This window comes from Chroicocephalus ridibundus, unplaced genomic scaffold, assembly GCF_963924245.1.
Source record: "Chroicocephalus ridibundus unplaced genomic scaffold, bChrRid1.1 SCAFFOLD_26, whole genome shotgun sequence".
Classification (NCBI taxonomy): domain Eukaryota; kingdom Metazoa; phylum Chordata; class Aves; order Charadriiformes; family Laridae; genus Chroicocephalus; species Chroicocephalus ridibundus.
Genome location: NW_026961775.1, coordinates 1,816,494 through 1,832,436, shown reverse-complemented (window position 1 = coordinate 1,832,436; position 15,943 = coordinate 1,816,494). Strand labels below are relative to the sequence as shown.

General features: G+C 51.7%; 1 protein-coding gene across 1 annotated transcript in view; it reads left to right on the top strand.

Moving 5' to 3' along the window:
* The window catches only part of LOC134509672 (dystonin-like), a 28,834-nt gene extending 13,305 nt beyond the window's left edge, over nt 1-15,529 (top strand). The window contains exons 2-4 of the mRNA XM_063322252.1: nt 14,418-14,649; nt 15,001-15,227; nt 15,479-15,529. Of these exons, the coding sequence (XP_063178322.1) occupies nt 14,418-14,649; nt 15,001-15,227; nt 15,479-15,529 (510 nt within the window). The remainder of the gene's footprint in view (nt 1-14,417; nt 14,650-15,000; nt 15,228-15,478) is intronic.
* The last annotated feature ends 414 nt before the right edge of the window (nt 15,530-15,943 follow it).

Below are 15,943 nucleotides of genomic sequence, written 5' to 3'. Positions count from 1 at the left end.
TAAGTGCTTCTTGAAACCTTCCACTTTAAGTAGACTCCTGAGACCTCTCCACTGAGCTGTACCAGGCTAGAAGCCCTGAAGAAAATCATGCAAGAGCTGTGGCTCCTTAGTGCTTTCTGCACTTTAACAAGCCCCATGGGACATTTGCTGCTGAGCCCAGGAATGCCAGATACTGAGAGGAGCTTGAACAACCTGTGCAGGAATTCAAGTCCGAAGCAAACGCCAAAGTGTCTTGGGGCATTAATTGTCCCCACTGAGGGCCATGACAGGCCAAGCCTCCCCATGGATTTGTTCGAGCAGGCAACTGGAGGCTGTGATTACAGGGAGGCAAAGGCACTGTGCAGGTGGAGCTGGTGCTGAGTAAAGCCTTGATGTATTTTATCCCGCCAAGCGGCCAGCCCTGGGAAGGGGGATCCTGTCCCTCACACTGGCTCAGGGCTCCTCCCGGGGCAGTGAGGCGTGGGGTGTGCAATGCCAAGTGAAGGACAACGGCACCACACCTCCAGGCCTCCCTGGGGGGTGTGAGGAAGCAGTGAGGCCCCGGTTCCGTGAGATTAAGGTGTCTCCTTTCAGGCCTTGGTAGCAAAGACAACAGCCACAGCCAAGGGGACAAAGACCTGCAGGCTGTGGACACCCAACCTCTTTCCTCCCCTTGCTCCCACTGGGGCATCTCCTGGCCTTTCCTGACAGCTCTTCTGCCTCCCTGCCTGTTCCTTGGAACACCCAGCGTTGCGCTGATCCAGGCTCCCTCTGGGTGACCTCAGGAGTCACAGCACTGTCCTTCATGGGACATTTCTTTCTCCTCATGTCCAGTCTCGTTGTGAATGTTGATTTGGGATTCTGCCCAACTTTGAGGCGGCAGCAATTTCAGGTTTATTAACACAGGGTTAAGTTGTATGGTGTTAACATTAATCACCTGGCAATTATCAAAATGATTTAACAAAATTTGCTATAATCAACACAGCGACTTATTTAAACATTCAAAAATGGCAAGGTTCACCTGAGACATACGATAGTTTATACAGTTTAAAGGGGAGTTATACGTAAGATAGGGACTGTTTACCAAGGCCTGTAGTGACAGGATAAAAGGCAACAGTTCTAAACAGAAAAAGAGTAGATTTAGAATAGGCCTAAGGAAGAATTTTTTTATGAAAAGGGTTGTGAGATGATGGAACAAGTTTTCCAGAGAAATTGTGGGTGCCCCAGGTTATCGAGGATATCAGGCTATCAAAGCATGCATGAGGATAAGAGGATATGAAGATATCAAAGTGTGGATTTTCCAAGGATATCAAAGTGTAGGTTTTGCAAGGATTTCAAAAGTAGATTTCATGAGGCTTTTGAAGATTGGATTTCAGAGTAGATTTCGCAAGGATTTCAGAGATCATCTGCTGACAAATGCAGACGAAGGAAAAGAGTGAGTCATTCACTACTATTGGATTTCTCCAGGTGACCAAGATCATTTGGTACCAGGAATGTACTACTTTTTGCAAAAAGAGAAACATCTTCATTATATAGGTTAACCTCTGTATCTGTTTGTGTGGGTGCAATTCAATTTAAAAAGCTCTCTTGTAAGCCTTGTGTTTGTGTGTGTGTGTGTCATTTGATTTTGGAAGCTCATTAGAATGATGATGCCTTTGGTCTTCAGCAGCTGAGGTTTCCCCCTGGTCATCACGAGGGCGGAAACACGCAAAGTGGCTACACACCCTTCCCCTCTGACCCAGCACTGCCCAGCTCACACTGAGACTTTGCCTGGACCCCAACCCTAATCCCTCACCTGCAGCTCTCATCTGTGGCCCTTCCCTGAACATGAATGCCAAAGCTGAAACCCTCATCAGATGCCTCACGCCTAAACCCAAAGCCAGCTCCCTAATCCTGTCCCTCAACCCCCTTTCATCTCCAACCCCTCCCCTAAGTGTTACTCATGTTTCCCAGGATGCAGAAGGAGGGCAGGGATTGTGAAGTTCTGGAGGGAAAGGCCAGGGAGATGATGAGATGTTAGGGGCAGGCAAGAGGAAGATGAAGGCAAAGGTGCCATTGCTGGCGAGTAGATTGTGATGTCATTAATGGTGGAGGAAGCTGCCTGTGAGGAGCAGCGTTGTGAAGTGCTCAACATGCCTGAGAGTTTCATCAAAGAGAGAAGGGAGCATGGGACAGGTGAAGGGAGAAGCGTGTGGGAGGGACAGCACACGCTCTTGGGTTCCTGCTCTTGAAATGCCTTAACTCTGGCCTAACCCTAAGCCTCTAGCCCTAACCCAACCCCCTAACCCACAAAGCTGAGCGGGACTCAGATCAATTACAAGAAGCCCTAAGAAGAATCCCAAACCTTCATTTTGAGCCTCACCATGACCCCCACCCCCACCCTGATCATGAAGCAGAAACTCTGACCAGAGTTTTTGGTTCGCATGGAAGAAAACTGGTAACAGAAACCCCTAACACAAAAGCCCTAGCGGCCTCCCTCAGAACCCCTAACCTTCCCTTGCCCTCCAAACCTCTCTCTAAGCTGTTTTTCCCCCAGAGGCAGAGTGAATGCAGAGCCTGTGAGGTCCTGGAGCAGTCGCCTGACATTGGAAGATGAAATGTGAGATGACGTGTATCAGATGAGCTTGTAGGTGTCAAGGTGGGTGATGGTGGGGAAGCTACTCTTATGTCAGCTGTGCCTCAGAACCTCACAGGTGAGTAAGAGGCAGGTGTCTGTGAAGGTGCCTGAAGTCAATTCTCTCTGAGAACCTCACAGGCCAGAAGTAGGAAAATGGCTTGGCCGTTGACTGTGCTTTGGCACAGGGTTGGACTAGATGATCTCGGAAGGACCCTTCCAACCCCTTCCATTCTGTCATCTGTCTCTGCTGGTGATAGGCAAGAGAAGTCTCATGGCTGGGTCAAGCACTGGGATAGGCTTGGCCTCAGACTTGGTGACCAGGCAGGCCAGCCAGGAGGGCAGGGCAGGGACACAAAAGGACTTTCTTTGGGTATTTTGGCCCTCTAGCAATGCTGGAAATCTCCATGGAGATCCCTCCAGTGGTAGTGGTGGGAAGGGATTCCGCTGTCACGGGGAATCATTGGCTAGATTATCTCCAGCACCTCCAGTTTCTCTTCATGGAGTCAGAGCTTGGGCTTTCTCCTCCTCTTGTTATCTTGGTCTTTGCTGGGAAACCCTCTCAGTATTGCTGCAGTCTCCACAGAGTGCCCTTCCTGGAGAGCGAACAGCCGAGCCTGAACTGGGGGCCATCTAGAGCCCTAACGCCCACCTGGGAGAAGGAGTTAACATTAAGGGGAACAGGCCATTCACCACGAACCACAATGAGGTCACCTGCCTAGTGGATGAAGGGAAGGTGGTGGATGTAGTTTTGCTGGATTTTAGTAAAGCTTTTGACAGTGTCCCTCAAAGTATCCTTCCGGACAAGTTGCCCAACTTGGAGATGAGCAGGTGGAGGGTGCGGTGGGTGAAGAACTGGCTGAACGGTAGGGCTCGACCCATGCGTAGAGCTGCAGAGTAAGAAATCAAGGGCTGTGTGAGCCTCACAGGAGGGCAGGAGATGCTCTCTTCTGGAAGGGTCATTTGTGCTATTGGCGATAGAGCCACGCAAGGCTGCCTTGGTCAGACACACTCATCCGTTGTTCGTGTCACGTTAAACTGTACCAACATAGACATCTGCAGTGCAGTGACAGGACACAGGCCTTCTAACCTTCCCATGAACCTCCAACCTGAGCTTTCTCTCTGCACCCCCTTTGGAGGTGAACCTGAGCACAGAGCATGAGCCATTGGAGTTTGACCACTCAAGACCGTCTCCGCCTTGGAGCTAATACGGGGCACAGCCAAGGTGGAGGCCCAGGGAGGAGGTGTTGCGGAGCAGCCTTTTCTGTTGTTGCAAACTAAGCTTGGTAGCTCTCTGCTGCACCCTCTCCAGCAGTTCCCTGTCCTTCTTGATCTGGGAAGCCCAGAACTGGACACAGTGCTCCAGGTGCGGCCTCACCAAGGCAGGGTAGAGGGGGAGGATGACCTCCCTCCACCTGCTGGCCACACTCTTCTTGATGCACCCCAGGATGCCATTGGCCTTCTTGGCCACAAGGTCCCATTGCTGGCTCATGGTCATCCTGTTGTCCACCAGGACTCCCAGGTCTCTTTCCACCAAGCTGCTCTCCAGCAGGTCAGCCCCCAACCTGTCCTGGTGCATGGGGTTAGTCCTCCCCAGGTGCAGCACCCTGCACTTGCCCTGGTTGAATTTCATGAGGCTCCTCTCTGCCCAACTCTCCAGCCTGTCTAGGTCTCTCTGGATGGTGGCACAGCCTTCTGGTGTGTCAGCCACCCCTCCCAGCTTTGTGTCATCAGTGAACTTGCTGAGGGTGCACTCTATCCCCTCATTCAGGTCGCTGATGAAGATATTGAAGAGGACTGGACCCAGCACTGACCCCTGGGGAACACCACTCCTCACTGACCTCCAACTAGACTCTGCGCCTCTAATCACCACCCTCTGAGCTCTGTCTTTCAACCAGTTATCTATCCACCTTGCTGTCCATTTATCAAGCCCTCTCTTCCTAAGCTTCCCTATGAGGATGCTGTGGGAGACGGTGTCGAAAGCCTCGCTGAAGTCAAGGTAGACACCATCCACTGCCCTCCCCTCATCTATCCATCCAGTCACGCCATCACAGAAGGCTATCGGGTTAGTCACACAGGATTTCCCCTTGGTGAATCCGTGTTGACTACTGCCCATAGCATTCTTTTCCTCCACATGCCTTGAGATGACGCCCACAACGAGCTGTTCCATCATCTTTCCAGGGATGGAGGTGAGGCGGACCGGTCTGTAGTTCCCCGGCTCCTCCTGCTTGCCTTTTTTGAAGACTGGAGGATTGTTGGCTTTCCTCCAGTCCTCAGGCACCTCGCCTGTTCTCCAGGACCTTTCAAAGATAATGGAGAGCAGCCCAGCAATGACGTCCACCAGCTCGCTCAGCACTCTCGGGTGCATCCCATCGGGGCCCATGGACTTGTGAATATCTGATTGATCTAATTGATCCCTCACTCGATCCTCCTCAACCCAAGGGAAGTCGTCTTCTTTCCCTGTTACTTCCCCCAATGCCTGGGACTCCTGAGGGCTGAGCTGAGCAGTAAAGACCGAAGCAAAGAAGGCATTCAGTAACTCCGCCTTCTCCCCAGATCCTCTGTCCCCATGGCTCCTGTCTCATTCAACAGTGGGCCCACAACTTCTCTGCTCTTCCTTTTGCTTCCAATATACCCGTAGAAGCCCTTCCTGTTGAGCTTGACATCCCTGGCCAGGTTTAATACCAAGGCGGCCTTGGCTTTCCTTGTTTCATCCCTGCACGCTCTGGCAGCATTCCTGTAATCCTCCCAAGGGGTCAGTCCCTTCTTCCACGTAGTGTAGACTTCCTTCTTCCACTTGAGCTTTTTCAGAAGCTCCCTGCTCAACCATGCAGGTCTCCTGTGTCCCTTGGCCGATTTCTTTCTCTTAGGGGTGCACCGATCCTGAGCTTGGAGGAAGTGGTCTTTGAATACCAACCAGCTCTCTTGAGCCCCTTTGCCTTCCAGAGCCCCAGCCCACGGGATCTCTCCAAGCAGTTTCTTGAAGAGGTCAAAGTTAGCCCTCCTGAAATCCGAGGCTGTAATTTTACTTCTTGTTGTTTTGTGCGTAGTACCCATGATCCTGAACTCCATCATTTCATGATCACTACAGCCTAGGGTGCCCCCAACCTTAATGTCCCCCACCAGTCCCTCTGTGTTTGTCAGTACCAGGTCCAGGAGTGCTCCTCTCCTTGTTGGCTCCTGCACCACCTGTGTCAAGAAGTTGTCATCAATGCACTGGAGGAGCCTCCTGGACTGTGTGTGCCTGGCTGCGTGGTCTGCCCAGCAGATATCGGGGTGATCGAAGTCCCCCATGAGAACCAAGGCCTGCAATTGCGAGGCTACCTTCAGCTGTCTCTAGAAAGCCTCATCAGCTTCCCCATCCTGATCAGGTGGCCTGTGATAAACACCCACAACAGTGTCCCTCATGTTGGCCTGCCCCTTAATCCTCACCCACAAGCTCTCGACCCTCTCGTCATCCGCCCCTAGTGAGAGCCCGATGCATTCCAAATGCTCTCTCCCATGGAGTGCAACTCCGCCACCACGCCTCGCTGGCCTGTCTTTCCGGGAAAGGACGTAGCCACCCATGACAGCATTCCAGTCACGCGAGCTGTCCCACCACGTCCCAGTGACTGCAATGAGATCGTGGCCCTGCGACCGCGCACAGATCTCCAGCTCTTCCTGCTCATTCCCCACGCCGCGTGCACTGGTGTCTCAGCATTTCAGAGAGGGAGTCGTGTGTGTAGTTGTGACCCTTGAGATGTGCTGTGCCTTCTGGCTACCAGAAATACTGGCACACTGGCCCACGAGCGCTGAGCAACTGCGCCCTGGCAGCTCCCCAGCAAGCCCAGGACCGTCCCCACCCCCCTTCAAATCCAGTTCAAAGCCTCTCAATGAGCCCGGAGTTACCAGGGATTCAGCGGGTCATACTGGGAGCACTGGGACTGCACTGGGAGCACGGGGGAGAAGCAGCGAGTCCTGCTGGGAGCACTGGGGCCTACTGGGAGCACTGGGGAGAGTCAGGGAGTCATACTGGGAGCACTGGAACTGTACTGGGAGCACTGGGGGAGTCACAGAGTCATAATGGGAGCACTGGGACTGTACTGAGAGCATTGGGGGGAGTCAGGGGGTCATACTGGGAGCACTGGGACTGTACTGGGATCACTGGGGGGTGTTATTCTGTCATACTGGGAGCACTGGGACAGCACTGGGAGCACTGGGGGGAGTAAGGGAATCATACTGGGAGCACTGGGAGTGCACTGGGAGCACTGGGGGGAGTAACGGAGTCATAATGGGAGCACTGGGACAGCACTGGGAGCACTGGGGTTCATCAGGATGTCATACTGGGAGCACTGGGACAGCACTGGGAGCACTGGGGGGAGTCAGGGGGTCATACTGGGAGCACTGGGACCGCACTGGGAGCACTGGGGGGAGTCAGGAGGTCATACTGGGAGCACTGGGACAGCACTGGGAGCACTTGGGGTAGTCAGGGGGTCTTACTGGGAGCACTGCGACCACACTGGGAGCACTGGGGGGAGTCAGGGGGTCATACTGGGAGCACTGGGACCGTACTGGGAGCACAGGGGGGAACAAGAGAGTCATACAGGGAGCACTGGGAGTGCACTGGGAGCACTGGGGGGAGTCAGGGGGTCATACTGTGAGCACTTGGACCTCACTGGGAGCACTGGCGGGAGTCAGGGAGTCGTACTGGGAGCACTGGGACCGCACTGGGAGCACTGGGGGGTGTCATTGTGTCATACTGGGAGCACTGGGACTGCACTGGGAGCACTGGGGGGAGTCAGGGGGTCATACTGGGAGCACTGCGACCGTACTGGGAGCACAGGGGGGAACAAGAGAGTCATACAGGGAGCACTGGGAGTGCACTGGGAGCACTGGGGGGAGTCAGGGAGTCTTACTGGGAGCACTTGGACCTCACTGGGAGCACTGGAGGGAGTCAGGGAGTCGTACTGGGAGCACTGGGACCGCACTGGGAGCACTGGCGGGTGTCATTGTGTCATACTGGGAGCACTGGGACAATACTGGGAGCACTGGGGGCAGTCAGGAACTTTTACTGGGAGCACTGGGACTGCACTGGGAGCCCTGGGGGGAGTCAGGAGGTCATACTGGGAGAAATGGGACCGGACAGGGAGCACTGGGGGGAGCCAGGGGGTCATACTGGGAGCACTGGGACTGCGCTGGGAGTACTGGTGGGAATCAGGGAGCCATATTGGGAGCACTGGGACCGCACTGGGAGCACTGGGGTGAGTCTGGGAGTGATGCTGGGAGCAGTGGGACCACACTGGGAGCACTGGGGGGAATCACCCGGTCATACTGGGAGCACTGGGACCTCACTTGGAGCACTGGGGGGAGTGAGGGTGTCATACTGGGAGCACTGGGACAGCACTGGGAGTAATGGGGCCAGTCAGGAACTTTTACTGGGAGCACTGGGAGTGCACTGGGAGCACTGGGGGGAGTCAGGCGCTCATACTGGGAGCACTGGGAAAGCACTGGGAGTACTGGGGCGAGTCAGGGTCTCATACTGGGAGCACTGGGACCGCACTGGGAGCACTGGGGGGAGTCAGGGAGTCATACTGGGAGCACTGGGACTGCACTGGGAGCCCTTGGGGGAGTCAGGGAGTCATACTGGGAGCACTGGGAGCGCACTGGGAGCACTGGGGGAAGTCAGGGGGTCACACTGGGAGCACTGGGACCACACTTGGAGCACTGGGGGGAGTCAGGGGGTCATACTGGGAGCACTGGGACCGCACTGGGAGCACTGGGGGATGTCATTGTGTCATACTGGGAGCACTGGGACTGCACTGGGAGCACTGGGGGGAGTCAGGGGGTCATACTGGGAGAATTGGGACCGCACTGGGAGCACTAGGGGATGTTATTGTGTAATACAGGGAGCACTGAGACCGCACTGGGAGCACTGGGGGGAGTCACAGGTTCATACTGGGAGCACTGGGACTGCACTGGGAGCACTGGGGCGAGCCAGGGAGTCTTACAGGAAGCACTGGGACCGCACTGGGAGCACTGGGGGGAGTCAGGGGGTCATACTGGGAGCACTGGGACCGCACTTGGAACACTGCGGGGTGTCATTCTGTCATACTGGGAGCACTGGGACAGCCCTGGGAGCACTGGGGGCAGTCAGGAACTTTTACTGGGAGCACTGGGACTGCACTGGGAGCACTGGGGGGAGTCAGGGAGTCATACTGGGAGCACTGGGACCGCACTGGGAGCACTGCGGGGAATCACGGGGTCGTACTGGGAGGTCTGGGACCTTACTGGGAGCACTGGGGGGAGTCAGGGAGTTATACTGGGAGCACTCGGACCTCACTTGGAGCACTGGCGGGAGTCAGGGAGTCATACTGGGAGCACTGGGACCGCACTCGGAGCACTGGGGGGTGTCATTGTGTCATACTGGAAGCACTGGGACAGCACTGGGAGCACTGGGGGCAGTCAGGAACTTTTACGGGGAGCACTGGGACCGCACTGGGAGCACTGGGGGGAGTCACGGAGTCATACTTGGAGCACTGGGACTGTACTGGGAGCACTGGGGTGAGTCAGGGAGTCACACTGGGAGCACTGGGACTGCACTGGGAGCACTGGGGGGAGTAACGGAGTCATACTGGGAGCACTGGGACAGCACTGGGAGCACTGGGGGGAGTCAGGAACTTTTACTGGGAGCCCTGGGACCGCACTGGGAGCTCTGGCGGGAGTCAGGGGGTCACACTGAGAGCACTGGGACTACACTGGGAGCACTGGAGTGCATCAGGAAGTCATACCGGGAGCACTGGGACCGCACTGGGAGCACTGGGGGGAGTCAGGGGGTCTTACTGGGAGCACTGGGACCGCACTGGGAGCACTGGGGTGAGTCAGGAAGACCTACTGGGAGCACTGGGACCGCACTGGGAGCACTGGGGGAGTCAGGGAGTCATACTGGGAGGACTGGGACCTCACCGGGAGCACTGAAGGGAACCCGGGAGTCATACTGGGAGAAGTGGGACCGCAGTGGGAGCACTGGGGGGAGTCAGGGGGTCATACTGGGAGCACTGGGACCGCACTGGGAGCACTGGGGGGAGTCAGGGGGTCATACTGGGAGCACTGGGAGTCCACTGGGAGCACTGGGGGGAGTCAAGGAGTCATACTGGGAGCACTGGGACCGCACTGGAAGCACTGGGGGGAGTCAGGGGGTCTTACTGGGAGCACTGGGACTGCAGTGGGAGCACTGGGGCGCATCAGGAAGTCATACTGGGAGTACTGGGACCACACTGGGAGCACTGGGGGGACTCAGGAGGTCATACTGGGAGCACTGGGACTGCACTGGGTGCAGTGGCGGGAGTCAGGGCATCATACTGGGAGCACTGGGACCTCACTGGGAGCACTGGGGGGAGTCAGGGGGTCTTACTGGGAGCACTGAGGGGAACCACGGAGTCATACTGGGAGCAGTAGGACAGCACTGGGGGCACTGGGGGGAGTCAGGGCGTCTTACTGGGAGCACTGTGACCGCACTGGGAGCACTGAAGGGAACCCGGGAGTCATACTGGGAGCACTGGGATAGCACTGGGAGCACTGGGGGGAGTCAGGGGGTCATACTGGGAGCAGTGGGACCGCACTGGGAGCACTGGGAGGAGTCAGGGGGTCTTACTGGGAGCACTGGGACCGCACTGGGAGCACTGGGGGGACTCAGAGGGTCTTACTGGGAGCACTGGGACCACGCTGGGAGCACTGGGGGGAGTCAGGGGGTCATACTGGGAGCACTGGAATAGCAGTGGGAGCACTCGCTGGGCTCAGGGGGTCATAGTGGGAGCACTGGGACAGCACTGGGAGCACTGGGACCGCACTGGGAACGGTCTATGCTGGTCCATACTGGGATCACTCGTCCATACTGGGATCACTGGCCCGTACTGGGATGGCTGGTGTGCACTGGCCCATACTCCATCTCCCATCATCCCCTGCGCCGGAAGTGGGTCCGGTTTCCGGCTTGAGTGGTGGTTGCCCCACCGCCCGCTGGCATCATGGCGCAGCTGGGGTTGCCGGGGGAGGAGGCGCAGGTCGGGTGGGACGGGGACACCCTGGGGACACACCTTAAAGCCCTGGTCCTCGTCCTGTCACTGCAGGCCTTGGTACACAGTCTCTCCTCGACTGTCCCATGAGCCTCCTTTTTATGTTGGATCCCTGCAATAAGGTCTCCCTGGAGCCTTCCCTTCTCTGTGCTGAACACCCCCAACTCTCTCAGCTTTTCTCCATGAGAGGGGTGATAAATGATTTAATCGCAAACAGGATTCCAATTAGAATTTATATTTTATTAAAGGAACAAAGGCAAGCAAACAGCGCTGGGTGTGCCGGGGGTCTCTGCCCAACCAAGACACACACCTTACAGACCCCATTTTTGGTTTATATCTCCTATACTAATACATATTCATAACTGCCTCTAAAATGGTTGGCCCTTGCCAAAAATGGGTGTATCCCCCCCCTTACAGGTCACTATGCAGATAACAACAGGACCGGTTTAAGTTGGTATTCTAGAATGTTCGCCAGGTGGCTCCTGCAAAACACAGACACGACAGACACACCGTCTCGTCTGCGACAGACACACCGTCTCGTCTGCGGCCATACAGACAAAACAGTCAAAGGTCACACTTCACCCTGTGGCCCTAACACTGTTCCACGCTGACACCAATCAGTTCAGCACGTTTCACAGCGGACAAGATCAAATCATTTATTGTTCTATTCAAAAAAAAAAAAAAGGTTCTGAATGTGAATGGAAAACTGTTTCCTGTATTCACTTACCTTTCTGTTCTGATGTATTTACTGATGCCTGTCTTTATTCCCAGTCATGGAATTCATAGAGTTGGTTCTGTGTGAGTAGCACGCAGTCAGTTTGGTTTGAACTAAGCCGTGGGCAGAGCACTAGCGTAAGGTTTGGACCCAGAAATGTGCACTCTTGTGGGCCTTGTGTCAAATCATCTATTTCTGCACAGAAATAAACCACAGAAAATCATTTTCTAAAAAATTTCAGGCTGCTCTTAGTTTCACCTTTGCCTCTTCTCCACTAATCAACATTATTTTTCTTGCTAGAAGGTGTACAAGCAGTTACATTCTGGGTAAGAGCTAGAGTCAGGGGGATTTGTGTTTTCATTGCTGTTTTGCCCTCAGAGGGCTGCTGAGAGTCATGGTCACCGTCTTGTCAATCTTCTCAACCTCTCCTCTTCTGGGGAGGAGCAAGTAAGCGAGCCAGTATCAGGATGTCTTTTTAAGGGAAGAAGCTTAGTTGAAGACAAGAGGATGTATTTACACTGAGACTGACACGGGCCCTTTTCTGTGCCTTCATTAACTTAAACAAAGTCTGAGCTGAGCGGAACAGAGCATGTGCCTCTCATGTTCCTGCACAGGGGCTATAGGGGAGAAACGCGTGGAGTTCACAGCACCGGGAGGGACAGTGCCTGACAAGAGAGTGGGATTTTCCTGAAAAGGAAGGAATGAGCTGAGAAAATAAATAAAAGTGGAGGGAAGGATGGGGCTACTCCCACAAGAAACCTTTCCCTTTTGTCAGATCTACGGGTGCAAGTCAACAAAACCCAGATCCTTCAACAAGTTGGAAGGCACCTTGTGACCTTTCACTTCCCCAAGTTTTATGCACAGTTTTGACTTACTTAGGGGGTGGATGATGAGAGGGAGTAGGCAGCTGAGATCAGATTTAATTTACTTATTAATTACTTGCTAAACTTTGTGTCAATTAAGAAGTATCGCTGTTGTGAAGACAGAGGGGTCTTGTGGCCAGAGAGGAGACTGCTAAACTAGGTTGATAGTGTCTCCTAATCGGCCTTCCTTGTCCTTTTCTCCTTTTCACTGCTTTCTTTGACTCTTCCTGGTGCTACTTCCCTCTTCTTAAAGCAAGGATCATTTGAATTCATATTCTTGCAATGCCAGTACCTCTTTCTGTGATGTTCTTCAATGGAAGGGTTTGAGGCAAGTGACAAATACCACCATGAAAAGTATATATGCAGTGGTGTTATGCACATGCCTGGAATATTGCTGCCATTTCTGTCGTTATAGGTACTAGATATGGGGAGTGTCTGTTGCCAAGATCATATGCATAGTTAGCATCTTATATTTTGCCTGTAATCAATCATCCGTCCTACGAGAGTATTGCCTGGACCTTTCCAGTGCGTCTCTAATTGTGGTGTTTAAAGCCTGGGTCCCTCTCTGTTGGAATGGGAGCCATCACTGGCAGAGCAATCACTACCTTTGTTTGATAGTATTTGCGCTTGACATTAGGATGAAGGGTGTTTGGCATTTCTCGCCAGCTGGATGTGTTGGAAGTGTGGACAGCTGTAATGTGGTGGTGCAAGCCTAAGAAACTGATAAGTCGTTTTGTTAGTTATAGCAACTGCGTGGGCTGATGGCTGAGCACAAGCCTCATATAGGTAAGATGGACAAACCTGGGCCTCAGTTGCTGGAGCTGAGCCCAGGAGAAGGTTTTTCTATCCAAGAGGAATATGTGGCAGCACTACGTATCAAAGGCACCCCATAACCTATGGAGCCAGAATGAGAGGTTGTAATGACTTGCATTTTCTTCCTTTTAAGTTCTAAAACACCTCATCTCATTCATTGAAGTACGAGTACAAGGAAGCCCACTGAATGTACCAAAAATTTTAAAATTTAATATATATATCTCCTAAAATTGGACCTTGGTAGTGCCAATTTAATTCCCATCTTTACCACTTTTGTAAGGTTTTGTTGCTGCAATCGGTTTTCCAGAAGTCCAGAAGGTGGGAAGGCTACTTATCTTCCATAACACATTTTGCTGGCTTGTATGATATTCGCACTTCTAACAAAAACACTGAGTCCATAACGTTTGTCACAGTGTCTGATTTGAAGTGGGTTGTGTGGTGGGAAAAAGTCATTACGTTCGCATTGCCTGTATTCCTTTGAATAGAAAGGATGGAGCTATTTGTTCCCATCAGGCAATCTTGTTTTGCTGTGCCCTTTCTGGCACCTTTCCCAAGTGTAGTCAAGAGTGCTTTTTGTAGGTCCCGGAGGGATCATTAAATGCACCCAAGGTTTACTAATTTCTGTAAATTGAAAGGGGCACGGTGGTGAGATGTTTTTAGGAGTCTCTAGGGATCCAAAAGCATATAGTAAAGGCTATCTTTGGACCTATACCAAAGGGTGAACCATGTTACAGAGCTGTAATTGAGTTTCTGGACACCTCCCCTGGGCTCAGTCAACTGTGGGTCAACATAACACGCGCTGTTGTGTGCTTTTAGTTGCAGAAAGTAACGCTCCTTTACTGCAGTAACAAGCATCACCTGGGCACTAACAGACGTCTTTTTGAATGACCAGACATATCGAATCTTAACCAGTGGTTATATGCCAGTGTATTGGCCCTGATATGAAAAAGTATGTATTTACTACTCAGGTAAACAGCTTGCTAAAATGATGAAATGGCTCATGAAAGAGCCAACGAGTCATGGCTCTCCAAAATAAGGTACAACCTGCTGTATGAATGACACAGGAGTAAAGGCAAGTAGATTCTGCTCTATGTATAGTATCTTCAGATGGAACGTGTCAGGACTGAAACCGGATTTCACAGTAAAATTCTTCAATCTGAGAGGAAGTACCATTTTGCAAGGTCATTTTTGTAATGTAGATATTGAGAGAGGGGAAGAACCACGAAGGGCAGTATTGCAAGTGGCACATACCTCTGTTGGCTAGAGATGTTAAATATGTTAATTTTAAAGTACATTTTTCCAAGAGAATTTCAAATGCCATTTTTCAGTTGTTTTTTTTTCCTCATTTCCCTGCCACTTCTTTCTGTCCTTTACCACCCTACCAGTTTCATGACAAGATAGATTCGACTCTTGAGAGTCTGAAAGGCACAGTTGAACGTCTGAGGCAGCCACCTTCGATCTCAGCAGAGGTTGAGAAGATTAAAGAGCAAATCAGTGAAAATAAGAACGTGTCAGTGGATCTGGAAAGACGTCAGCCGGTGTATGAGACGCTTAAACAGAGAGGGAAGGAAATGATTGCTCGCTCAGAAGGAGCCGATAAGGATATATCTGCTAAAGGTAATAGATGGAGGAAAGTTTCATGTAGTAGAAATGCAGCAAGCTGCAGCATATAAAAATCTTCAATTCTGATGACCACTGCTCTGGGGATTGTGTTCTCCTGGAGAAGCTGGAGAAGATGTATAAAAGCAAAGTATTTGTTTAAAATAATTCATCGTGGATATGACCTTTGTTTTATTTTTTAAGGTTGTGGTGGTTGTTTCCACTTAAGGTTATGAGTCGTCCTGTAAAGAAACAATTTTACAGTCCAAATTTTAAAAGATACCCATATGTTTCTGCTGTAGAACTGTAGAGAGATTTTTGGCCGAGAATTGTTTGCCAAGGTAGGAATCTAGTTCCTCTGTTGTTTAGCTGTTCAAGATAAACTAGACCAAATGGTCCTCATTTGGGAAGACATCCAGACCTTGACTGAGGAGAGGGAGGCCAAATTGTTGGATGTAATGAAACTAGCCGCAAAGTTGTGGTGTAGTCACGTGGCTCTTGCAGCTACTATTAAAGATACTCAGGAGCTCATTGGAGAACTGGAGGGACCTGGAGTTGACCCATCTCTAGTCAAGCAACAGCAAGAAGACATTGAGGTCAGCAGAAAGTATTTTGTTGACTTAAAGTATTTTATTTACGGTATGCGGAGAAAAGAGAGACTTACTATGAAATACCACAGGAGGCTATTTTTTTAGAGACCAAGAGGGATACTTGTGTAGGAATTTACTATAGTGATATCTCGAGAGTCTGTGGTAAATAACATGTACCAGTTCTGAATTGCAATGAGCATGCAACAGGTGCCTGTCCTTATATTTGCATATCTGCTTATAAACACGTATATAATAAGCACATCACTGAGACTTTTGAAAGTGATACGTACTTGAGATTCCCTGAGTAATAGGTAACATCTAAATGAAAGGTGTACGCATGTATCGTGCTCTATGTATTATGCTCTAAGCCTGTAATTATTCATGCTGATAGTTAAAGATTTGAGGGTTGACTGACAACCTCTGAAAAAGAAAACACTCTGATTAAAGAAATCTAATTGAAAACTTCCTGTTTATTTTTTTTCATCTCATGCAAAGTGACATCATAAGCCATTGTTCTAATTTAGACTGGTGTCAGGTGATTTCACTCTGACCCTGCAAAGGGATGCTTGTGTTTTAAGCGTCAGATTGTAAGTCCAAGGGACTTTAAAGAAACCACAGGCCGAATCCTGCCATGTCCTATCTTGAAAACAAGCTGTAGATAGATTATTAAAGTTAGTGTTAGCGGCATTGATTTTTTTTCTCTTTGTAGGCTGCTAAAGAAG